This window comes from Astatotilapia calliptera, chromosome 23, assembly GCF_964374335.1.
Source record: "Astatotilapia calliptera chromosome 23, fAstCal68.1, whole genome shotgun sequence".
NCBI lineage: Eukaryota > Metazoa > Chordata > Actinopteri > Cichliformes > Cichlidae > Astatotilapia > Astatotilapia calliptera.
The window spans coordinates 16,233,009-16,258,362 of NC_137443.1; the positions used below are offsets into that span (position 1 = coordinate 16,233,009).

General features: G+C 41.6%; 1 protein-coding gene across 2 annotated transcripts in view; it reads left to right on the plus strand.

The window, feature by feature from the left end:
* tbl1xr1a (TBL1X/Y related 1a) overlaps window positions 1-25,129 on the plus strand; it is a 51,364-nt gene extending 26,235 nt beyond the window's left edge. The window contains exons 1-15 of one of the 2 annotated variants that reach the window (XM_080297616.1): window positions 13,520-13,629; window positions 13,738-13,839; window positions 16,668-16,813; window positions 17,019-17,244; window positions 17,408-17,540; window positions 17,929-18,070; window positions 19,564-19,627; window positions 19,864-19,961; window positions 20,072-20,132; window positions 20,212-20,333; window positions 20,431-20,505; window positions 20,739-20,866; window positions 21,459-21,624; window positions 21,716-21,817; window positions 21,897-25,129. In XM_080297616.1, coding sequence (XP_080153742.1) covers window positions 13,782-13,839; window positions 16,668-16,813; window positions 17,019-17,244; window positions 17,408-17,540; window positions 17,929-18,070; window positions 19,564-19,627; window positions 19,864-19,961; window positions 20,072-20,132; window positions 20,212-20,333; window positions 20,431-20,505; window positions 20,739-20,866; window positions 21,459-21,624; window positions 21,716-21,817; window positions 21,897-21,923 — 1,548 coding nt within the window. In that variant the 5' untranslated portion in view covers window positions 13,520-13,629; window positions 13,738-13,781 and the 3' untranslated portion in view covers window positions 21,924-25,129. Of the gene's footprint in view, window positions 1-13,519; window positions 13,630-13,737; window positions 13,840-16,667; window positions 16,814-17,018; window positions 17,245-17,407; window positions 17,541-17,928; window positions 18,071-19,563; window positions 19,628-19,863; window positions 19,962-20,071; window positions 20,133-20,211; window positions 20,334-20,430; window positions 20,506-20,738; window positions 20,867-21,458; window positions 21,625-21,715; window positions 21,818-21,896 lie in introns of those variants that run through there. The other variant, XM_026159039.2, reaches the window with a different exon arrangement.
* Window positions 25,130-25,354: the final 225 nt, after the last annotated feature.

The following is a 25,354-nucleotide window of genomic DNA, read 5'->3' on the forward strand; positions in this document are numbered from 1 at the left end:
CTGTGGTCACCTGTTAACCTCACCTGTCAGTAAATAGACTCAACTTGTTTGTTAGAGTCAGTACCTCTGATCTCACAGTATGTTACTGGAAATAGATGCCTGCCTGCTTCTTAGGGTATGCGGATTAATGGCTTACTATAGTAAATCCATTAAAAACAACAGAAAACAAAAGGCTTAATATGTGATGTCAGGTGTCATTGTGTGTGCAAAGAAGGGCAGCTCCAGTGTAAAACCTGAAAAAACTCCCAAAACACCAATATGATATATTTGCTAACTGATTACGAGGAACTGAATGGGGATCGCTTTATATGAGGAACTGAATGTTTTCATGGTATATCAGTAAAGTAATGCCCACCATCAGGTAAATATCCGACAGTAGAACCCAAATGCTCTCATTAGCATTCGTCCAGTCCCGTGTCCAACATGATTATGGGTATTGCAAAGCAGGCTGTAACCAGGACTGGTTCCAGATAAGTAGATCAGACCTGACCTTCTAAAGAGATTCTCAAAATGTGATTTGGATTCTGACTTGGGCGAGGTCTTCTAATCTTAGTCATCACGGCAGCTCGCTGTGAGATAACCACCGCTGATTCAGTGGCCCTCACTGACCTCATGCATTCAGATGGACACGAGCTGCCCATAGCAGGTTTAACTGCCCGTCAAGCGAGGCTAGCTGGCAGAGACTACATGCTACCATCTGTCACCGACAGACAGCTAGCCTCTCTGACCTCTCACTGGCCATGTGAGGCTGAGCTGGGCTTGCCAATGCAATCTGTCACTCTAAGCGACCAGTAACCCAGGAGAGGGGGAGGGGAGAGCCACAAGCAGATTATGATTCATTTCTGTTGTCATTGCATCATACACAACTACCTTGGGATGCACTGATACTGATGGAGTATTTAGTATCTGTCCGAGACCAGCGTTAATTAATAAGGTGCTTTCCTCGCTGTGCAGAAGGGGCTGGGACTCCTTGTGTGTGAGTGAGCATCTTAAACAAGAGCTTTAGTAACATAGAAATAAAGGGGGTAGTAATTTTTTTAAAATAAATCTTTAGTGAAAGTAGGAACTGGAATTTCCAGATAAGTAAGAGAAATGATGAGTTTTGTTCCATAAGCTGCAGATTCTTTCTCATTAAAGAAACATTTCCGCTTTCTCTGTGGTTGGCACGTATTTTCTCGTCCTTGTTGTTAGAGACCATGCAAACAGCCTCTCGCTTTCTATGCTGGTGCAGGGGGGCACAGAGGAATTTCGAGGAAGCTGAAGTAAACTCAGGAAACCAAAGACTGTTGAGGACATGGCTCGAGCTGCTTGCTGCACCGGGCTCTTCGTGCTCCTGCTGTCTTTGGTTAAATGCATTCATAAAGGTGCTCTTGTGTTTTGTGCAGCTGAAGTGATTCTGAAGCCTCCAATGCCCCAGCTTTGGTTTAAACATAGAATCAAAAGTAGTACATCTTAGGAGAAAAAATATATTTATGTATTAAAAAAATCACAGGTCTACACAGATGTTTGCAAATTTAAACCCACCTTAAACTCAGGCTATGAACCACATTTACATTTTCACTATGCTGTTTTTGGCAGGAGAGTGATCTTCCAGATTCACCCCTACACGTTGGGCTAAGCGTCATTGCGAGTCGGTGTGGTGGTTTGTCGTCAGCGGTGCTCATCTGTCTGGTGACAGCTTGCAGGAGTGTCCTTTTCATTGTTTTAATCCCAGAGTTGCCCTCATAAGAGACATTTGAGAGTGTGGCAGTTGGAATTACATCAGCCGTGGAGGAGGTGGATGAGCTAGCTTTGCTGGTTATCTCTGCAAATGGTGCCAACATGAATATAGCATGTGCTAGCAAGGCCCACTAGTTGAGTTATGTGCATAGATCATGATCAGCAACATAGGCACAAAGGTCTCTCTTGCAAAGAAGCATAAGGGCTGTGCCATGTCATATTGTTCATGATCAGGATGATGATAATAATATATATTTTTACATGATATGAAAGTGTCATATTTGTATGTCATTGCTAAAGCAACGTCATGTGTTTACAATACCTAGTGCTCACAAGCCCAGGCATGTCTGAGAGCAAGAGTCGTGTGTGCGAAAGGCATAGATGGTTGCTGTGTAGTAGGGCTGCCACAAATGATTACTTTGATAGTCGACTAGTCACCGATTATTTTTGCGATTAGTCAACTAATCAGATCATCATCCTTTGGACGTAAAACATAAAGCTTATTGCACCAGCAGCATCTGCTCTTATATAACTATCATTAGCTTACAGCTTTAAGTGTTTAAGGTATGTGCTAACTAAAAATAAAGACAAGATGATAGTTTATTAAATTTTAATGAAATCTGCAGATTGTTTTGGTGAAGTTTAATAAACTCAGCCGTTTGTTAACAGTCTAAAATATAACAGGACACCGGGGTATATTCTCGAGGATCTCACACTTCTGATAATCAGTTGTCTGAGGATTTACTCAGGAACAAATAAAATACTGAAAAAAGCCAAACAATAACAGTTTTTAAGTTATCTAAGTGACTCATATATCACGTTTAACCTGAGTAGCGAAAGACGGCGGTGGGTTTGAAAACGATTGGCCGGGAGTCCGGCGTTCTCACGGGCTCTAGTGGGCCTTGCCCCCGGCTAGCTATCGAGCTGGTGGGTAACAGACGTCTCCGAAAACGTCGGAGCGCTTTTGAAAATATGTGGTGTCTTGATAAACTGAGCAGACATTTGAGGTTTACACAGCTACAAAATATGTTAAATGTTTATTTTATGACCATGAAAGAATAATAAGAGTAATATTTAAACTAACCAGCTGCCGCCATTGTTGAAAACTGAGCAGGGCCGCGCTATGAATTCTGGGACACAGTTTCTTCTTCTTTGGTGTTTAACGGCAGCTGGCGTCCTTGTACATGCAGTGCTGCCATCTTCTGTTTCAGTCCGTTATTACACTCTTAAATCCTGCTATTATTCCTGCGTCTTTTGGGATCTTAGAAAGCTTCAAACGACGCGTCGACGATTTTAATATTCGACAACGATTTTGATAGTCGACGCAATCGTGGCAGCCTTACTGTGTAGGGATAAAAGGAGTTTCTGGTTATTACACAAGTTAGGATGTAAATTTCCTGCAGAAGTCTAAATCGAGCTTTAATATTGAGTAGTAACCAGAAAGTGAAAAATAAATACTAGCAGCCATAAAAGCTGTGGTTGGCTGGAGAGTGATTCTTTTCTTAACAATGCAGCCCTATAGTGTTCGTGAGTATCGGGAGTTTTTTTTTCAAACCATATTTGAGCATGTTACACATGACTAGTGCTAATGAAGAGCTGTAAAGGCCGAGAACAGCTGAATGGTCTTGTTTGCTAAAAAACAAACAAACAAAAACTCAAGAAACTAAGCACTCCAGGATTTTAAAAAGAAGAGAGCCTCATCCAGGAGACGCTTTGATGTTGATGTGTCTTCACTTAACAAGCAGATTATTTGTTTAACCACCGAAGCTGGCACAGAGTGGGCAAATCAGGATGGTGGTCTAAAAGCACTAAGAACTAATAGTTTGTTCTGCACGAGGATGGAAATGCGTTTTATTTATTTATTTATCTTTAAGGGTTTTAAGCTATGAATATTGCAGATGTGTTAGTCTAGCCCCAGAATAAAAATACAAACACGGAAATGTGTTTGAGCCTTTAAACATCAATAACTACGCCGTCTTTTGCGATGTTGTTGCTGCTAATATTTTTGGTGGCGCAGTTCTACATGTACATCTACATGTATTCTGAATCGCTCGAGACTGACTGTAACCTTTGTCTTGCCTTTGCTTTCAGTGTGTCATTGTGGCAGCACAATAGGAGAGAAACAGATTTTCATGTGTGACTCTGTCTGGTTTCAGAAGAATTGGACACGTTATACAGTGAGAGATGATTTGAAATATGGTTTCCTTTAAATCATCCCATCCCCCACTGCCTGAATTTTCTTTCTGCTGCTCTGAAAATAGAGCCAAACCGTCAGGTCTCAGAGACAGAGAGAGAAGCTTTAAATAGGAATGAGCCCCATTTTATCTGCACTGGTGCAGAGTAGAATCAGAGCAGCAGACATCACAGCTTGGGTCTCCTTTACGCATGATGCAGAAATACCTTTAGAGAACACCAAACCTAAATGGTGTATATTATTGTCACAGAGTGGGAGAGACAAGGTGTGCAGTGGCAGTTTGTTTGAAGTTCAGTTTCATTGCATGCACCTGCCATTTTATAAAGGCTCCTCTGGCACATACTTTAGCAAAATAGAGTGTTCAGACTGTTCCAGTAAGGCCAGCGGCTCCTTTTGTTCACACAGCCTGTGGCTGTTCATATCCTACCAATCCTCATAAAATACGGAGAAAATGACAGGCAATGTGACAGAATGCTGTGCTGTAACCATACCACTAATGTCACACTTTACTGCACGTAATACCACTGTAATGAAAAGCGACGATTCCTTTTTTTCCCTTCTAATGCTGCTTATCCGGTCTTTAAGTCTGACGTCACTAGCCTTGTCTGGACTCAAACTCTGCTGCAGGTCTCTAAATCAAACTATCATTGTGGCATCACTGACAGTTGTTGTAAGTTTAACATCGAGACATCCATGAAAACGGTATTTATGACATTTAACGGAGTTAGAAATTAGCAGGACGTTAGCTCGCTAGCTTCCATTTAAATAAAATATAGCATGTCCTGACTGAGGGATTTTGGAAATAAATTAAGACGTACAGCTCTGTTATCACTTCCGACATAAATGGAGACAGAAAACTAAACAGCAGTGACGTTTGTAGGGTTACTGAAATTTGGCTAGCTGCTATATAACAATGTGCTACGTGACCGCTAGCGACACAGCTATGTTAGCATAATATAAACACGCTAGCTTTTTTCCACTCGATAAAAGTAAACGAACTTCAGCCAGGAGAACAACTGAGATAATCCATCCAAAATACGAGGTTAGTCATTCATATACTGCTGCATGGGCTGGGCTGTAGTTACATCCTAAGGTTTTAAAAACTGAGCTTTAAAATCAATAACGGTAATAAAAGCCGAGTGAGGCCGACAGTGATCACAGGCTGTTTTTAGGGGCTTTTTGAAATTAAATAGAAGAAGATACAAAACATTAAACATGTTAAGATTACAAAAGCCATATTACAGACTACTTTGGGCCCGGAAACAGGATTCGTCACGTCATCACTTAAAGACTGGATTGATACATACGTGAGCTTTTGAAACAAATGTTCTAGAGGGGAAATGTCTCGGTACCATAGCAGTTGTTGTCCATCAAGTTTAGAAAGGGCTGTAACTGTGCCAACACAGGATATTTTATTAAACATGCAGTGCTTTAACACAGAGTTAGAATTTGGGAATTTCTGTTTTTGTTTTTCAGTTTTAGTGCTAGTTCTTCCTTCTCCCCTTGGTGTTTGTCTGGAACAGTTGCATGAAGTCTACCAGAAAACTATCCTCTGCTCTCGCTGCGTCACCTCTGTAAACACTTTCCGAATGACTTTTTTTGGCTAAACAGCTAGTTTCTGGTCTTACTGAATAACACAACACATTGCATCATCATCATTTCATAGTGTGGGTGTTCCACCACTGATCTAGCAAATTTCAACCAGTGATGAACTCGACACTCACCAACAGGCCTGTAGATTTTTCCAGTCGCATGAGCTCAGTGGTAAACAACACAACCTTGACGCTTTCTCTGTCACTTGTTCAGGATGTGGAACTGAAAAGGACATCGTTGCCACAATTCTTTAGGGGTGAAATGTTTGGACTGCGAACGGTTACTACTCTGTAGAATATTTTCACAAACTTTTCATTCATCAGTCTGGGCAATCAGCTAGGAATTTGTCATTCATTTGACTAAACAGCTGAGTAGTAAGTGGCACAACAAAACATTTTTTAATTACTTTTAACTTGAGTGATGATGCAAGCAGTTTATTGACCTGAGTATTTAGAAATGTTCTGCACTGCTCAGAGAGGAAATTTTGTGTGAAGATTGCTATCTGCAGTCCATGGGATTGCAGTGTGTGTGGTGTAGCACAGTATCCTGTGATAGACACAAACTGTGTTGAAAAGGGGCACCAGTAGTCCAGTCTTAAAACTTGCAGTCCTACTTCATTGTTACCAGAGAGTAACATTTGTTGTTTGTGTTAGTGTTGAAAATAAAAAGGTTTTATGTTATTTTTTAGTAACTGTTTGGTTGTATTTTACACTATTGAAGTCATTTTTTTATGATAAGCATCTTAAAATAAAGTGTTTTCTTCATAATGTAGGAGATGCAATCTCAAATAAAACATGATTAAAAGGCAGTTGAAGTGAATTCCTTCTTATTGATTGGGGCCTTGTGGATGGATGGATGTCAGCTGATGAACCAAAGCAAATCTAATTTATTAGCGATATTGATTTCATATTGTGAAGGTCAGCCCCACATGCCCACCTGCCCCTTTATTGTTGGTGTGATTTCAGTCTTGCTTCCTCTGGAGCAACTTCATGGTCATGGCACAGGTCACATGCAGCAGTAATAGTCCTGTCCTGATTTTTGTTGTTGTTGTTGTTTGTTGGGTGGGTGGGATTATTGATTGTCTGATTGTGCGTGAGTGTGTGTCTCCTACCCTCCCCCTCTCTCCTTGAGCAGTAACCAGATCTAGCATTTACTGTACAGGCCAGTCTGCCACTGGCAGCACAGAGACAGAGAGACAGAGGGAGAGAGGCGAAGGGAAAAAATGTAGAGCCAGAGATTCCCTTCTCCTCTCCCATCCCCCCCTTTACTCTCCCACACTGTCAACACAGAGGCTCCTGGCTACTGCTCATGGCTCCACAGCGCCACTGCAGTGGAGTGGTGGTAGAGAGAACTACAGCTCACTGTTTACAAACTAACAGCACTGCTGTCAGGAGGGATTTGAGCAAAAGGTCTGAATGATCTCTGACAGGACCGTCTACAGGTTCCCCGTTAAAGAAGCACAGCAGCAGGTGGCTGAAATTATACTCTGCTTTCATGGTTATTGATCGAGGCTCCTGGCTGCAGCTCCAGTCTTAATGTGAGCACCACACATTACCAGTAACTGTAAGCTTTAATACCACATAATGTAGATTCAACGTATATCAATTAGTTTTTGTCAAATAGGCAACAATTCTGTCCGGAGATGGCTGATATGAGCGTCTTCCTCTTTTTGAGGAATGTATTGGAACAATCATACTGTGCTCTTATAAGATCATAGTTTTTCAGTGTTGGGCAGCTACAGTTGTCAAATAAACCAAAGGTGCTTTTGCCTTTCACGTATCCCACTCTAGAACTACATGACTTATGGCAATAGAACTTTTTAGTTCCTGGGTCACTATACAAATGTGATGTAGTTATTTAGGCCTAATTAAAGTGTGCTGCTGCTGCTGAAGCAGTTGACCTCAAAGTTGCATTTCAGTGAAGAAGCAGTTGCTTTAAATTAGCACTGGGTGAGATTTATTTGTATAATATGCTACAGACTGACTGCGCTGCTTTGTATTGATCCTTTCTCAGTTAAAATGGTGCACTGGTATCTTTAATAGGTGGAGAGACTGAGAGAGATGGAAGTAGCTACCTAAATAGACATATAGCAAGGTGCTGTCGGGTAGAATGAGGGCTTGCCACCTTGTTTTGTCACTTTATAATTTTCTAGCTTGTTAACAGTTTACTGGACAAATGAATACTTTCTGAATACAGGATGCACAGACCTGGTAAACTACTTTAATTTCTTCAGTTTAATTACTCTAAAGCCCAAGACGAGGGTGTGCACAGCTCGTGTGTCCTTAAAAGAAACAAAGTAAGAAGGATTCACTGTGTGGCTCCATTTAGCAATTGAGCTTCACAAGATGATTAAACTCAGAGTCGAGTTGACAAACGTCACAAAAAATCCTTTAAAGAGAAACAGATCCATTCAATTCGCAACCCTAAATATCACCAGCTGAGTCGGTTTCAGTGCAGTCTTGAGTAGGCTGTCATGAATTTGCTCATTTTTTCCTACCGTTGTAGGTTGTTCTTTTGGATTGTGCTACATCATATCAAATTATATAATATATTCAGGGTTTTTTTTTTTTTTTTTTACCAGTATTTTGTCCACGACTTTCCGATACATGATTACAAAATAGCTTGAGTGTAGTGGTGTAACTAGAGATGTGATCAGTAGTGGAAGCAGTAAAATTACTTTTTAAGGATCTTGCACAGAGCAGTTTATTTTTGTGGCATTGTTGTATTTTTCAGAGGCTGGTTGTCACACGTTACGTCAAGAAGGCCAACCGCAAAGTACATGGGTGTGGCTTGTTTGAGAAGTTAGCTTGCAGTATAACACTGTAGTAAAGTGGAAGTGAAAGCAGTCTGACAGCTGCATATGATTTAATTATAATAAGAGGTCTAATTTAACACAGTGTGTCTGTGGTAGTGCCGTTTCATGGGGCTGCAGCAGGAACGGCTCATTTCAGCCCCAACAAAGTGTTGCTACTTTTGTAATTATGCTGAAAAGCTCAACTCTGAGATGGTTTCCATTATTTTGTCTGCCTGGAGTTTATCTGCCCCCTCAAAACAATCTGTTTGCTGACAGTTGTCTCTGTGGAAAACACAATCCTCTCTCTTTGGAGACAGAGGGTCCAGGCACAGATAAGTATCGCTGAGCCAACATGCCAGAGAACAACACCACCTCTTCTTCATCTGCTGTCTCCTGGGTTATGAACACATCCCCAGACAGCTCAGCCATGGCACCCCTGTTCTCCAGTGAAGCTGATGCAACTGACTCGCCTTACTTTGTCGTTACACCAGATTCTCAAATACCATTTTGTGGAGCTTCAGCAGAAATCGTCAGTGAAATGGTGTATCTCGGGAAGGGCGCGTACTTTTTAGTTTAATAACCGCAGAAATTTTCAAGCATCTCGTTTTGGAACCGCAACGCTGCCTGACAGACTCACCACACACATGTTGAAGGGTAGAGCTGTTAGTCAGCTGCATTTACATGTGACAGAATGTCTTATTTTCCTCTCACACAGTGCACAGCCTCGGTTTAACATTGCACATGTGCAGACTGCTCATTTACAGGTACTCACTGTCACACAGTGAACAGTTCAGACAGAGAGAGAAGTGGATTTGCTGCAGGAGAGTGAGGACTTGCACCTGGCACAGTACTGGCCACATATCCAGAAAGTTGTTGAAGTACACGTTACTCAGCTCGTTTTTGAGAAGGGGGGGAACTGAACAAAAACAAAAAATTCACATAGTCCAATATCGTCCTGCTGTTCCCAATAAATAAAATGGAAGATTATCAGTGCTTGTGGCTGCTGTTGCAATCTCATCAATTTTGTGATCTCATTAAAAATTAGGAGATATAAAATCAGGTCAGATCGTTTGTTTCTCTGGCATAAATTAGGGATTAATAAATGACCGTGGTTAGCACCGTTGCCTCACAGCAATGAAGGTTCTGGGTTTAAATCTGCTGGCCAGCGAGGACTGTATGTAGGGCTGCGCGATATGGCCTAAAATCCATATCGCGATATAATTTGAAACATATGCACTAACGATATATTCTTTTCCTCTGTATACCGTATTTTCCGCACTATAAGGTGCACTTAAAATCCGCCAGCGTGCCTTATAATCCGGTGCGCCTTATATATGAATTCTGGTTGTGCTTACTGACCGCGAACGATTTTATGTGGTACACGGCGCTCAAAAATCTGTCAAATGTTTTACTATGACTTTGGTAAGCTACGAAGCCGTACCGCTTGATGGATTGTCGAAGCATTACGGCTACCGTAGTCAGGAGCCTCACGGAGTAATCTGGGTCCAAAACTCAGTCTGCTTCAGGTCCCAAAGTCAATGAACACTGCATCTTCACTGAGAGTTAAAAACTGTCAAATTTCTTTCATCTTTAATAAAACGGTCAGTGTTGCTGCTTTACCAGGTGTAACAATTAAGTTTAACATTCAGGCATTCATGAAAACAGAATTTATTAAATACAACAGTGTTAGAAGTTAGCAGGAAGTTAGCGCGCTAGTTTCGCTAGTTACCTAAACATGATATAGCATGTTCATGACTGAGAGATTTCTAAAAAAATTAAAACGTACAGCTCTGCTATCACTTCCAACATAAATGAAGACAGAAAACTAAACAGCAGTGACTTTTAGGGTTACTGAAGTTGGGCTAGCTGGTATATAATGATGTGCTACGTGATCGCTAGCGACACAACTATGTTAGCATAACAAACACAGTGAAGCTGGAGGATGAGCGCTAACTTTTTTTCTACTCAATAAAAGTTAAAGTGAGTGTTCCCGATGGTTAGGGACAAATGTAATCACATGGCAGGATGCTGTAAACGGACCAAACTTCAGTCAGGAGAACAACTGAGATAATTCATCCACTATAGAAGGTTAGTCATTAATACACTGCAACAACATGGGAATAGAGCAGCTGCGAGAGAATTCAACATTAATAAATCAATGGTATGGAAGTGGAGGAAGTGCAGTTTTTGGCTTTCCTCATATTCCAAAACGTGCTTCGTCTCTTTGCTATTACTGTCGCCGCATAATTTGCAGATGATATTGTTTGCAGCCGCTGCAATGCTTTTGACCAAAACAGGCGAAGCTGTTCATATCGTTTCTACCAAATACAGTTTATACCGCCCACCCCTAACTGTATGTGTGGAGTTTAATGTTGGCTCTGTGGTTCCTTCCTGGTTCTTCTCACAGTCCAATAACGTGCTCATTTGGTTAACCCGACTAACGTCCAACTGACAATTTTGTGTTGTGCCATGGTGCATCTAGCCTCTTACTCGGTAATAGCTGGGGATATGAATTGGATAAGCAGTTAAGAAAATGGTGTTTGGATAGAAATAAAACAAACAAACAACAAAAAGGTAGTGGCATCACATTGTCATTTTTAAATGTCCTTTTCTGTCGTTAGATCTTTATCAGAACAGCAGAATGAAAAACAGAATATCTGCTCAAGGAAGAAATCCATGAGTAATTGAATTTTTTGGGATCTGCTCTACTCTACTACAATTAGGGCTGCCACAAACGATTATTTTGATAGTCGACTAGTCACCGATTATTTTTGCGAATAGTCGACTAATCAGATCATCATCCATTGGACGCAAAACTACAGCTTATTGCACCAGCAGCATCTGCTCTTATATAACTATCATTAGCTTACAGCTTTAAGTGTTTAAGGTCTGTGCTAACTAAAAATAAAGACAAGATGATAGTTTATTAAATTTTAATGAAATTTGCGGATTGTTTTGGTGAAGTTTAATAAACTCCTTGCTATCTAAAATATAACAGGACACTGGAGTATATTCTGGAGCATCTCACACTTCTGATAATCAGTTGTCTGCTTGACGTTTATTCAGCTGTGTAAAAACTATAACTTTAATCTCAGACAAACTGATTTACTCAGGAACAAATAAAATACTAAAAAAAAAAAGCCAAACAATAACATTTTAAGTTATCTAAGTGACTCATATATATTTAACCTGAGTAGCGAAAGATGGCGGTGGGTTTGAAAACGATTTGCCGGGAGTCCGGTGTTCTCACGGCGCTAGTGAGCCTAGCCCCCGGCTCGCTAACGAGCTAGTGGGTAACAGACGTCTCCGAAAACGTCGGAGTGCTTTTGAAAATATGTGGTGTCCTGATAAACTGAGCAGATATTTGAAGTTTACACAGCTACATTCTCGCCTGAAAATATGTTAAACGTTTATTTTGTGACCCAGAAAGAATAATAAGAGTAATATTAAAACTAACCAGCTGCCGCCATTGTTGGAAACTGCGCTGGGCCGCGCTATGAATTCTGGGACACAGCTGCTGCTTCTTCTTCTTCGGGGTTTAACGGTAGCTGACATCCTTGTACATGCAATGCTGCCATCTTCTGTTTCAGTCCGTTATTACACTCTTAAATCCTGCCACTTATTCCTGCGTCTTTTGTGATCTTACAAAGCTTCAAACGACGCGTCGACTATTAAATCAGTCGTCGACGATTTTGATAGTCGATGTAATCGTGACTAGTCGACAAATCGTGGCAGCCCTAACTACAATACTGATGTTTCACAGTTGTAGTGTGTAATTGTGTCTTATTTTTCGTCGCTGCGACCGGTTTATCAGGTGGTCATTAAAGGAAACTTCTCCCCCCTCCCTCAGCTCAGCATCCAGCAATGCTAAGACCACTGCTCAGTGTACGGAGATGTTGAGCTGTTCCAGATGACGCAAGGTTAAAATCCTCTGAAAAGAAATGTGTCCACAGTACCCAGGAGAGTTTCAATCACTTAACTACCATTAAATGCACAGAGAGACTCCTGCTGGGAGGCGGGTGGGGGTGCTGCAGGCGAGAAGCTCCAGGCCTGATTACTCTCTGGGGGAAACAGGCTTTGAACTGGTCCTTGTTTGGAATCGGCTCTCTGCACTTGTTAACCCCGCAGTTGTTAAACTTGCGGTTCCCAGCCATATTAGTTCACACACAAAGGCAACGTCAAATCATGTGACATGTGCTTGGGCGCACACACGAAAGGAGTCCTACCAGCAGAAGTGTTTCTGTCCTGCTGATTTCCTTCCCGCTCGTGTTTTTCAGTCGAGTAGTTTGTAGTGGGCCGGTGCCCAGATGACTGCATCAGATGTTAAATATGTGGTCAGAGGGAACAGAGCAGCTTGGGGTGTGGGCACACTGTGAATAAAACACCAACTGAGAAGTAATTGTAACACATATTAACGTACAGCCAGCATGGTCTGGATCACATCGAAAAAATAAAGACGTCAACTGATGTAAACTAAACAGACTGCTGGTCCAGCTTTAGTTAGCACCAATGCAATAGCATGTGTTTAATCTGCCTGTTGTTAAGATATAAGCTGCAGCCTTTATTTTATTTTTGTCAATTTTGTGCTTGTTTTAATTAATGATGTCAGTGTGCCATACATTTAGCCATACAGGCTACTCTTCATCCCTGGCAGGCTGATGGCACAAACAAGAAGCGTAAACGCAGAGGGATCTAAGCACAGAGCAAAGTCAGAAGCACATAAATGATCAAACAATGACATAATCAGATAAAATATTAAACAGTAAAAGCCACTTAGAGTGCTCATGAGCATAGCACGACCAGAGTGACTAAAATGCAGACAAACAGTAAAACAATGACACTCCATCAGATGTCTTGACTCACAGGCATGTAGACACGCTTTCTGCCTCTTACCTGTAGTTATTTTAATTTAATAACTGTACAGTACTCTCTGTATATAGTAACCACTGTCCTTAATGTAAATATGTGAAAAAAAATTGTGTATGTTTCTGTTCTGTGTACTGTTTGTTTGTATATGTGTCTTTTTGGCTGCTGTTACAACCAAATTTCCCCTTGTGGGACAATTAAAGGATTATTCTATTCTATTCTATTTCTCAGTAAATACATGAATCAGTGCCTCAATGTGATTGTTGCTTTTTAAAATGTAATCAAATTGCTGGTGCTAAACTTTCTTTCTTACTTTGTTTTATCTGAGGTCCTGCAAGACGAGGGTCATGTGATCATGTTGTGCACTGAGGCAGCTGTAGGCTATGTACTTTGCTACCAGTGACGTGATTAAGTGTGATCGAGGAGGTCCAGTTTAAAGCTCTGTACATGCGCAAGCTCTACAGTAATTTCCTTTTTCCACAGTAACATCAGCTGTAAACTGACTTTGTGTTTGAGCTTAAATAACTGGTGAGATTTCCCCTTCACTGATGAACCTCTCTCTGTTTTCCAGGCTAGGTGTGTGTGTGCTGACCTCATGGTGTAACAGGAGTAAAGATGAGCATTAGCAGTGATGAGGTCAACTTCCTGGTCTACAGATACCTACAGGAGTCAGGTATCCAGCTCCAGTTCTTCTCCTCTTCATGAAAAGCTTTATCGTTTTTGTAATAGTTCTTTGCTTTTCTACCAACATGGCTCATTATAGTTTTCATTAACAGACTTAGTTTTCATCACAACAAATGTGTGTTTTTATTCACTAATGATGATTAAAATGAGCTGTATGAATCAACAGTACTCTTTAAAAGTTTGTTATAAAAAAGTAATTATCATCAACAATTTATCATGTTTTTTTGTTGTTTTTTTTAAAGAAGGGACTGAATTAAACACAAATTGAGCAAGAAGACAGTTTGTGATATTTCTAAAAATCGTCTCTTCTAAGATATATAATCATTTATTTGTTTGGGTGGAATTTAATCCTTTTTTTCAGGATCTGTTTTCATTACATTTATAAGACGAGAAATCAGTTTCTTTCTTTCCTTGTCGTACTATAGGCGGTAGGGTAGTCAGCAGATGCCCGAGCTGCCTGTCAGGTTGTTGGGTCATCTTTGTCACTTTGTATACACAACACGGTCAGTGTGGTGCTGCTTGTTGTTTAAAAGCAGAATATAATGACGCCATTGTAAACAAGAGTGCTTAAAAGAGGACAAACAGCACAGGCTGTCCGCAGCGTTTTAGACAGACGTCATCACACAGTCAGAATGAATCATACAGCCGGACCGGTGTCTGTCCATCGCTTAATCAGATGGGTCGAAATAACATCATGCCTACCACCTGTGTTGTATGGATTTAGGGAAACAAGGAGAAACCAGGAGAAAAGCGGTGAAGGTTAAGGAGGCCCTTAGCTTGTTAAGCGATGTATCGATCACAGTTTTTAATGTGCAGCTTTTGTCTGTCAAAAAAGAGACAAAAAATGGTCACCTCACATTCTGCGCCACTACAGTTTGTTTTTACTGCTTATGTGCAGCAAGTCTATAAGATGAGCCCCCAGTTTGGTGTCCCAAACACCAAATACACACTAACTGAATAGTGTCACTTTGCAATTTTTGTTTTTTGTCTAAATGGCAACTAAACCAAACTACATAGCAACATGCTAATGACCTCGTGCTGCAGACGGACCAGATGTGCTGTTGGTTGAAGTTTTATCTGTGTATATCTTCTTCCTGTTCTATGATGGTGTTTGTCACTGTCCATTATTGAGAACAATTTAACCTTCATGCAGTGTCTTCCTTGTGCCAGTGTGTTTATATGGGTCTAACCACAGCACTAGCTAGCCACCAGGTCAACTAGCCCAACTTCGCCCACCGCCCAAACTTTGCTGGTATTTAGTCACTCAGGTACATAGTACCTGGTACGTAGCTCTAGATGTTAAACGGCTAGCTAACTTACCGCTAACTTCCACCTCTTCTAAAGCCTCTTTTTTTGAATGCCTGGACGTTGAACTTTAACACCGGGGAAAACAGGCACTCATCATTCAATTGGTGCGGAAATAATTTGGACTGGTTTTAACCCTTAATGCTGCCTTAGTGTTAATTGGCAATGTGGTAGATAGTAAGATCATTAAGAGCCATTTGCATTTCGTTTTATATAAGTTTGGTCCTGACTTGAAGTAAAGGCAGAAGTTATCTGGAATAACCGTTTTACAGACATCACAGCAGAAATGACAGATTAGTTATGGACCATCATAAGGATGATCATTTAGATGGTTGATCAGATATATTTGAACTGGAGTCGATCTGTTGGAAGGCAACACTTTGAGGATGTAGACAAAGGCAGACTTAAACAAAACTGCTCTGCTGCCGAGTGATGAGGAAAACTTTGGCTGCAAAGAGTGGGACCTGTTGAGATCAGACTCGTTGTGTACACAGATGAGAGTCGTCTCAGCTGTGGATCTACAACTAATGAATCAGAGGTTTTGAGAAATATTATTAAGAGAAGGAGAAGTAATTCGACCAGCTCTAAAATTAAAAGGGTGACCAGCTGTCCAAATGAGGGATGAGCTTAACAATAATCACATGATAACAGAAAAATATCCACAGCTTCTTACATTTAAGCAAATATGGGCGGTGATGAAATTAGTTGGCAAGTATTTCTGGATTTGTGTTCTCAGATTTTGCCTTGGGGACCAACGTTGCAGCCAGCAGATATATGGATAACTGATACCCTGAGCCAAAACTTCTTGTTCTGTATTTATAGTCCAACAATGAATGAAGATAAATCATCATTACAAGAGAGCTGATGGTTATGAGATTTAACTTCAGTCAAAGCTTTTGTCCTGTTTCTCCACACACGGGTAGCTAAAATTTACTCAAACATAAATGGTCAATATTAACATTTCTATTACCGTTTATATCCTAATGAGAGGATGTACATCAGAACAGAAAGACGGAGATGTCTGGATTAGATCATTCCATTTGTTTATGGGATACCTTTTAAATGTCACCATGTTTGTACAAAAGCACTTTTATGCCTACATGTCAGTGGCAGCCATAAACAAAGCCTTGTATGTCTGACCAGTTCCCGTGAACGCAGCATCTCAGCAGTAGGTCAGTCCACTATTTAGGTCTAGATGTTACCTGCAGATTGACAGAGGTCAGGGGGTCATGCGGTTGTGACGCAGCAGTTCTTGTTCTCCAACAGCAACGACTTCACAAACATGTTACTAACAAGTCAGAGGTCGAGCATTTTCTTCATTAATACGTCGACTCTGCGGAGGGTCAGTAACTTTCATCACCACAAAAACTTAAGGAAAAAAGGGTTGACTTTTATAAAAAAAAGTGTTAAAAGGCAATTAAGACTAAAAAAACCGCCACAACTTGTAGTTCTTCACTGTGTTGAAATCGAAGGGAGTATTATTTACTAATATTCTTTTCTTCTCCTCTTTAGGGTTCTCCCACTCAGCATTTACCTTTGGCATAGAGAGCCACATTAGCCAGTCCAACATCAATGGTGCTCTGGTTCCCCCTGCTGCCCTGATCAGCATCATCCAGAAGGGCCTGCAGTACGTGGAGGCTGAAGTCAGCATAAATGAGGTGGGACACAAACAAAGACCCTTTAACATCAGATAATAATTCAAGTCTTTCTTAAACGGACTATCAGGATGTCATTCCCATATTAATCTGATATCAAAGGGAATCTGTAAATGTAATATAGACAGAAGCCTGTCAGCTTCTTTCATCAGCTTCTTGTCTTCCTCTGTGTTTCCGCTCCAACCCGATTTCTTCTCTGGCTCCGCAGGACGGCACGCTATTTGACGGCCGGCCCATTGAGTCCCTGTCCCTGATCGATGCGGTGATGCCGGATGTCGTTCAGACGAGGCAGCAGGCTTACCGGGACAAAATGGCCCAGCAGCAGGCTGCAGCTTCAGCGCCGGCGTCGACCACTGGGGGCACTATCGCTGGCAATGCCAAGAATGGAGAGAATACTGCCAATGGGGAGGAGAATGGAGCCCATGCCTTAGCAAGTGAGCGAAATGATTCGTATGATTTTTGGGATTGGGGAATTCTTTTAACAGAGACTTGTATTTATGTTATTAATTAAAATGATGGAATATTATTACATTTTTTATGTATTCACTCATTGAATTTTGTGGTTTTTCATGCCTGATCCATCAACTCTGTGTTCAGATAATCATGCTGACCTGATGGAAGTGGACGGCGATGTAGAGATCCCTCAGAACAAAGCCATGGTCTTGAGGGGCCATGAGTCAGAAGTCTTTATTTGTGCCTGGAACCCAGTCAGCGATCTGCTGGCATCAGGGTGAGCCTTGCTTCCACTTTTGTACAACGTTAATGTTCAAGTCATGAAGCAAACAAGCTGAAAAAAGAGACTAAACATGAATTAATGCTTAGTGCCAGTTTGACCTGAATGTAGTCTTAGGACTTGCCTGGTTGTCTCAGTGCACCATCTGGTGGTACAACTTGGTATTACATGAAAGTGCAGCACAACCCTATTTTAATTTCAGTCAAGATCACATCAACACTTAACGCAGATGTTCTGCCCATACATGAGCAATAAAGTGATGCTTCAGATTTATTACAGAGATCTTTATAGCACATCCTTACATATCATTTGTACAAAGCAATGTTGTAGGTTACTTTTTCAGATGGCAGTCTGATGTGTGTGTGTGTGTGTGTGTGTGTCTCAGGTCTGGCGATTCGACGGCTCGTATTTGGAACCTGAGTGAGAACAGTACAAGCAGCTCCACACAGCTGGTCCTGAGGCATTGCATACGAGAGGGAGGACAAGATGTCCCCAGCAACAAAGACGTCACCTCACTAGACTGGAATGTGAGTACACACAGGCACACAAACACACCGAATGTAACACGAATCACCCTGCTCGTGTGGATTAAGTCACAATCTGTAACCTCGAGAAGTTTGTGGGATATTTTCGAATTTCAAAGGGCTGCTTGATGTGTTTTCTAAAAGGATTCTGGTAGTTTGGTGTCATTTTTAAACCCCTTTTTGAAGAATCAGAGACACACTTTTGTTGCTAACGCTTATTGTTGTGAACACCTCAGCACGAGATATGCATCCTAAAACAAAAGCAGGCTAAGCACAGGCTGCACCCCACGCACAGTCCTGTCAGCAGTGCCCTCCAAGAGTGTGGTAGTAATAACGTTTGATGTTAGATAAGATATAAAAAGATATGTGAAAGAAAAAGAATCCACTATCAACTTTAATTTAAGGCTCCTGCTGTGCATTTTGCTACTTTACAAAATAGGCTGATTGTCACCACTGTTGTGTGGCAGTAGATGGATGGTTCATTCACTCATGTTTTTTGAACGTTTCTGCCTATGAGCATTTGCCTCGGGTCGAGCATTTAAGCCTCGCCTACTTATCAGGTAATATGTAATGCAGTCACAATCCCAGCCATTTAATGAGAGCAGTGGGATTAGCCAATCAGCATCATAGATGAAACCTAAGCATCGTCAGCTGCCTGTCAGTGCTATTGTTCAACCAGGACACGCCAGTGCATTTTTATTACGTTGCATCAGTCGACTCTGGCAAAAGCAGCATGTTGCCATGGCAGTGCATTAGCTTCAGGTGGGATATTGTTGTTCTGTAGTGACTGCTCAATTAGAACTTAAAGAAAGGAAGTATCAGTAAAACATGGAGGCCTGTGTTGGTGCTTTCGGAACTGCCCCATGTGTCTTTATTTGTGATCGCAGAGGATGGCAGCAGCTGACCGAACTTTACAGAGTAAACTCAGGTTTTTTAATGTGCGCATGTTTCTCCAGTCACTTTGGCCTGGCCTCCATGCTCCAGCAAGACAGCATGCCCACACCCACTCTATCAACCAAAACTTTAAGCAGTCACAAAATCCAGGAAGTCTTACTAGCCAGATCAGTCACCATATTGAGACTGTGGCGAGGGTGTTGAAATCCTCGAGGCCTATTAAAGCATTTCCAAAGAAGGTACTGAACAGTTTTGTTTTTTTAACAGTCTTATAAAATGACAACATTTAGGTAGATATAAAGAGCAAAGTCCTGAATTGTCAGCGTGTGCTGAGTATTTTAACCGTTGGAGTTATCAGACGATGCATTCTTCCTTCAGTCCAGCCTCTGGGACATAAACCAGAGCCAAAGGCAGAGTCGGAAATTTCCTGGAAAGCATCCACGCTGATGGAGAAAACAGACCTCTGTTATAACACCAGCTGACGCTCATTCGATCTGAAATATTTGGACACATACTGTAACTGAAGAACAGGACTTGGGTCAGTAAATGTGTCGAAATCAGGCTCTCATTTATATGGAAACATCTCTCTCTCTCTCTGGCAGAGCGAGGGCACACTGTTAGCGACGGGCTCTTATGACGGCTTTGCCAGAATATGGACAAAAGATGGTGAGATGGCTTTAATTGATGTTACATTCACACTTATTAATGTGGTGTAATCGCTGGAATGCTTTGGGAATTGTGACGTGAATAGTTTGCCACATGCTTTAGTTCATCCTTGAACAATGCTTCCACCTAGAGGCAGGTTTACAGAATGCAGTTATTTTTTTCCCCTGCACTGTATTTCTTTTCAGGCCTTTAAATCCTTTTTTGCATTTAAAGCTGACACGTGTTGTGCTCCACAGGTAACCTGGCCAGTACTCTCGGCCAGCACAAAGGTCCCATCTTTGCCCTTAAGTGGAACAAAAAAGGCAATTTTATCCTGAGCGCAGGCGTAGACAAGGTAAACCTGTAAATTAGCTCCAACGAGAAATAACTTTAAGAATAGTTTGTTATTGTCTCACGAGGTAATATTTTACTGCACTCACACTAAGTGTACATGTCTCCTGACAGACAACAATCATATGGGATGCCCATACAGGAGAAGCCAAACAACAGTTTCCTTTCCACTCAGGTAAACAGACGAGACACACAACAAAACTAAAAAAATTTTTTTGTTCCTGTCTAATATTCCTCTCTCCATCCGCCCACAGCTCCGGCACTTGACGTGGACTGGCAGAGTAACAACACGTTCGCCTCCTGTAGTACAGACATGTGCATCCACGTCTGTAAACTGGGGCAGGACCGACCCATTAAAACATTCCAGGGACACACAGTGAGTAGATTTGTGTTCATGTGCATCTTCCCAAAGCAAAACACACCGCTCACATATATAATGCTTTAGCTAACCTTCGTCTCCTCTCTGCTTCCAGAACGAAGTAAATGCAATCAAGTGGGATCCCACAGGAAACCTCCTAGCCTCCTGCTCAGATGATATGACGCTGAAGGTGAGTCGCATCGCTGCAGCTCCTCACTTCCAAATGAAGAACTTGATGATGATGACAAGAGATTAAAACATTTAGGAAACAGCTGAGCTATAAATCAGCATTCAGGGATTACAGTAACTTTCTAACCATTAAGACGTTCTGTAGGCTTCTTGAATGCAATGGTTAAATTTTAATAATTAGTTCAACTAAAATAGAAAGCTTTTAACTTTCTTTGGGATTTTGCTTCTCTTCAGATCTGGAGTATGAAGCAGGACGCCTGTGTCCACGACCTGCAGGCACACAGCAAAGAAATCTACACCATCAAATGGAGTCCCACTGGCCCTGGAACAAACAATCCCAGCGCTAACCTCATGCTAGCCAGGTGTGTGTGTGTTAGAAACCCAAGAAGTAATTAAGGACACATCAGGACACTTCAGCTCTGACAAGACTTGATTTTAAACATTGATTTAAATGGAAATGATGGTGTGTTGAACAGCCTGCTATTGCCTGTGGCAGCTGATCCATTGTGTGCACGGCCTTTTTAATACTGTCTGGTTTATCTACATGTCGCTGCTGACTGAGCAACACCTCTGACACTCAGTTTAGAAAGCTAAAAGTATACACATTCAAATTAAAATGGGCTGGTGTTTATATAACGCTTCTCTAGTCTTTACTAGTGCTTTATTCTCTACACTTGAACTGCCTCACATCCGTCATCAGTGTAGAATCATCTGCTGTGCAACTAGCTAATGAGCTAACTAGCTAATAATAAACATATATTTGACTCAGCATTAGCTTGTCCATATGGAACTGTGTTGTTTCCGAGCTAAATCAACTCCAAGTTTTACAAAGCACTCGGGTTTTAAATTAACACAGGAGAGTGAAACGTGTTACAGTTTCTGCCAAAGTGAAAGCCGCAGTTCACATTTTCCCCTCAATGTGAGATATTTATGAACCTGCCCCTCCTTCCACAGCGCATCATTTGATTCCACCGTCCGTCTTTGGGACGTGGATAGAGGCATCTGTATTCACACGCTGACCAAACACCAGGAGCCCGTCTACAGCGTGGCTTTCAGCCCTGATGGTCGCCATCTGGCTAGCGGCTCCTTTGACAAATGCGTGCACATCTGGAATACACAGGTAGGAGGAGGACGGTGTATGTACTGTTCGAAGGTCTGAAATACAACAAGTAGTTAGATTAAAATAATGCTTGTTTGCACTGTGCCTGCAGACGGGAGCTTTAGTCCACAGTTACAGAGGGACAGGGGGAATCTTTGAGGTTTGCTGGAATGCAGCGGGGGATAAAGTGGGAGCCAGCGCATCAGACGGATCTGTAAGTCCACACACGACTGTTTTTTAATGATTTTTTGTGATCGATTCAGTCTAACGGATGGACCTCTGCTCTGTTCCAGGTGTGTGTATTAGACCTTCGGAAATAGTGCTGCCGTTTGTTGGAAGCCATGGACCGACCATGAATGTGTACATAGCCAAATGACTGTCCCTGCCTGCCCTGCCCTGCGTACTGCTCACGCTTACGACTTCGGCCCCGCCCACCGACAAACAGGAAGCAGGGAACAGGAACAGGAAGCAAGCACCCGACACAGCAGGTCCAGACACAGGGGTGAACAGACAGACGGACAGACACAGATGGATAAACGTGCTGATGGAAGCGGCCCTCTCTGTCTGCGCAGACTCTTAAAGAGATGCAGGAGGGACACGGCGAAAAAAGAAAAAAAAACAAAACAAAAACAAAAAACAAAAAAAACAAAAAACAAAACTGATAGACAAAAAAAAAAAAAAGAAGTTACAGATCCGTATATGTACCAAAATTTGGAAGCTGTTTTGCTTTTTTCGATCTTTAAACCATGCTCATCGTCATCAAAATGAAAAGTATGAAAAAAGTGTTGATCTTTGTTACTAGTCGGATCTCATCGTGCGGACATATCTCCACCACAAAAATAGGATGGCACTTAGTTTTTTTTAAATTTCAGAACTCTCGTTTCAATGTTTTTATATTTTTTATCTTCGGGGGGAAGGGGCGGGGCGGGAGGGGGGCTTGGTGAGGATTTACAGGTTTAGGAGGACGACAGACACACAAAACAGACACACTCGAACACACAAACACGCACACCCAACCGTTACGAAGAGCAGCGTCCTCGCCACGATTTCCAAACAGTGCAGCAAAGCGAAGGCTTTTTCTTCTTCATGTGTTTCAGCGATTTCCACTTGCAGCTGGGAGTAGGCCTCATGGTTAAATGCAGTTCTTAATACATAGACACACTCTAGTTCCCCCTCTGTGCCTCCATGCAGGCACATGGCATTGATAACACGCTTTAAAACGGGTCAGGATTCTTTTACCCCGCTGATCAAAACTTTCTGTTGCCTTCAGTTTTTTGAAACTTAACAGCAACAGGAATTTCCAACTCAAACACACAGTTACCAATTTTAAGACTGCAAACATCTCTAACTGGATTCAACTTCAGCTGTCTGAGACTGAAAGAGTGAGAAAATTCGGCATCACGTTTCAGTGTCTGTGCTGCCGGAGGCAAGAAAAAAACCTGCAGAGGGCCGAGCCAAAGAAACCAGAGTAAAGTGTTACACAGTTAAACGTGGAAGATGATCCCAGAATGGAAAAGTTTCCATTTTCATTAGCTTGAAGAATTAAAGTTAGATTGTGTGCAAGTTTAGCTGTGCAGCTACTTGTTTCAGCTAGTTTTATTCTGGTACCAGTGACGCTGATGTAAACAGGCCGTTTTCAAACACCGATCAGTCTGACTGTTAACAGGAAGTGTGCGCATACCACGGGCCCTTTTCACATTAAATTTAAATGAGACTTTTGAAAATCCGCAGGTGACCAGTGCTGTTGCCGGCATTTGTGCACGGTGTGTATAATTCCACTGTTAGGTGGACTACGTGAAGTAGAAATTTCAGGATAAGAAACTGGCAGAAAGTCTGTGGTAGGGAGTAGCTTTGGATACCGCCTCGATCTGATCATGCTACCTGGTGAGCGAGGTCAGTTGTGGCTTTCCAAGCTTGGTTCTGAAAACAGTAATTATTTGGCTTTGCTGTCTTGGTTGAATTCAAACAGTAACTTCATAAAAGTCCCTAAAATATTTTTATAATTGAAACTTTAGGGTTTTTTTAAACAGTTTTTTAAATATGGTCACTCAGATTTCCCCGGCAGGCAGCGGAGGGCCGCTCAGAGCGCCCCTTTACAAGAAGAAGACCAGGGACGAGCTGTCTGCGCGGATCAGAACGCACTCGAGTGCGTTAGGAACTTATTAGAGGCACCAAAGGACAAACAAACCAGACACAAACAAATGGCTAAAAGTCACAGCGTGACCGTTTTGGTGAATTAAAAGTAAAACATGACGCTGCATCTTTAGTGTATTTTTTGCTCATCTGCCCTCTCATCGTCATTCTTGGTTTTATGCACCAAAAATTCAGCTTAAATTTTATTCCGAAGGTCCCTGCTGACGAGACGTTTTATACTCTTTTAAAGACAAATTTAAAGTTTTTGTAATTTCTTTGTAGAGCTGAAGAAAAAAAATGTGAATTGATTTATTGGCAGTGTTAATTTCCATGTTGAATAAATTTTAAAGATTTTTTTTTTGTTACTCTGATGCAAACAGTAAAGGTTGACCCTGTAATGTAAAAGCTTTCTGAGCTGAGCTGTCATTCTGAAGGCACCTTGCCTGGGGAGCGTTTTCCCAGGAGCAAATCACCACTAAATTTGTTTTAATAAAAAAAAAAGTTATTTTATTTTGCTTGAATCCATTCGGGAAGCTTTGTCCCTGAATCGCTGTCTCCTGAAAGTCCACTAAACACGAGATTGTAATTCTTAAATTGAGCCAGATAAAGTTGGGAGTCACACAGATGTTTCTTTGAGAGAGTCGCTCCAGGCGCAGGTCAGCGGTCGAGTATGGAGTTATATTTGTGTGTGCGTGTTATTGCACACGTGAAATCGTGCCGCTTCACATCACTGACGAATGAGCCACGAGAGAAACGCACGATCAGCTCTCAACTCTGTTGCATAGAAGCTCCCAGGTTTTAAATTGAAACCAACATGGCTGCTCTGTTGGGCACCTGCTGTGCGTCTGGGTAACAGTTGGAAAACACCTATAAAAGCTGAGACAACTATAACTCAATACTCGAGTTAAACCTCCGAATCAAAGAACTCATTCGAGGTAAAATCCACCAAAATCCTAATTGGCCAAAAAAAGTGCATCCATGAATGCAACTTCAGAGGTTTAATTAAACCCAAACCTGCCTCGAGGAGAAGTTCTGCCTCTGAGAAAAGTTTGTACAATTGCAAATTAACTCATTTCTTCTTCTCTACAATAAATTTCTACTTCTGGGCGGACGGTTTTCATGCATTAGTGTTAAAAGTCTGATATTTTGTACCTGTTCCTTTTGTTTTTAACTTTCCTGTACTCAAAGCATTCAAGTACTGAAATTCCTCCCAACATGTCACACGGGCAGGGTCCCCCTGATTTGGTCTGTGCCACAGAGTCAGCCCGGCAGCGCCTGCGATGGGCTCCCCGAGCATCTTTGTTTTTCTCTGCAGCTCGCATCACTTTCATGTGTCATCATTTAAGTCCGATCAGTGAAACTTAAGTGCAGAATAAAATATATTTTGATAAGAGCTTTGAGTTTTTATTTGTGTGTCTGTAGAGTGTCGGTGCTGAAATAGCGCCAAAGAATACGACTGAATGGCAATCATGAATACATGTTTTTTTTAATATATGTCAAACAAAAATAGCCGACTTTAATAAAACAGTAAATCTTTGATTTCAAACGTCCTCAGGCTGGTGCTTCTGCAGAAAGCAATCAAACCGAAGCGGCATGCTGCATTCCCAGCTAACCCTGA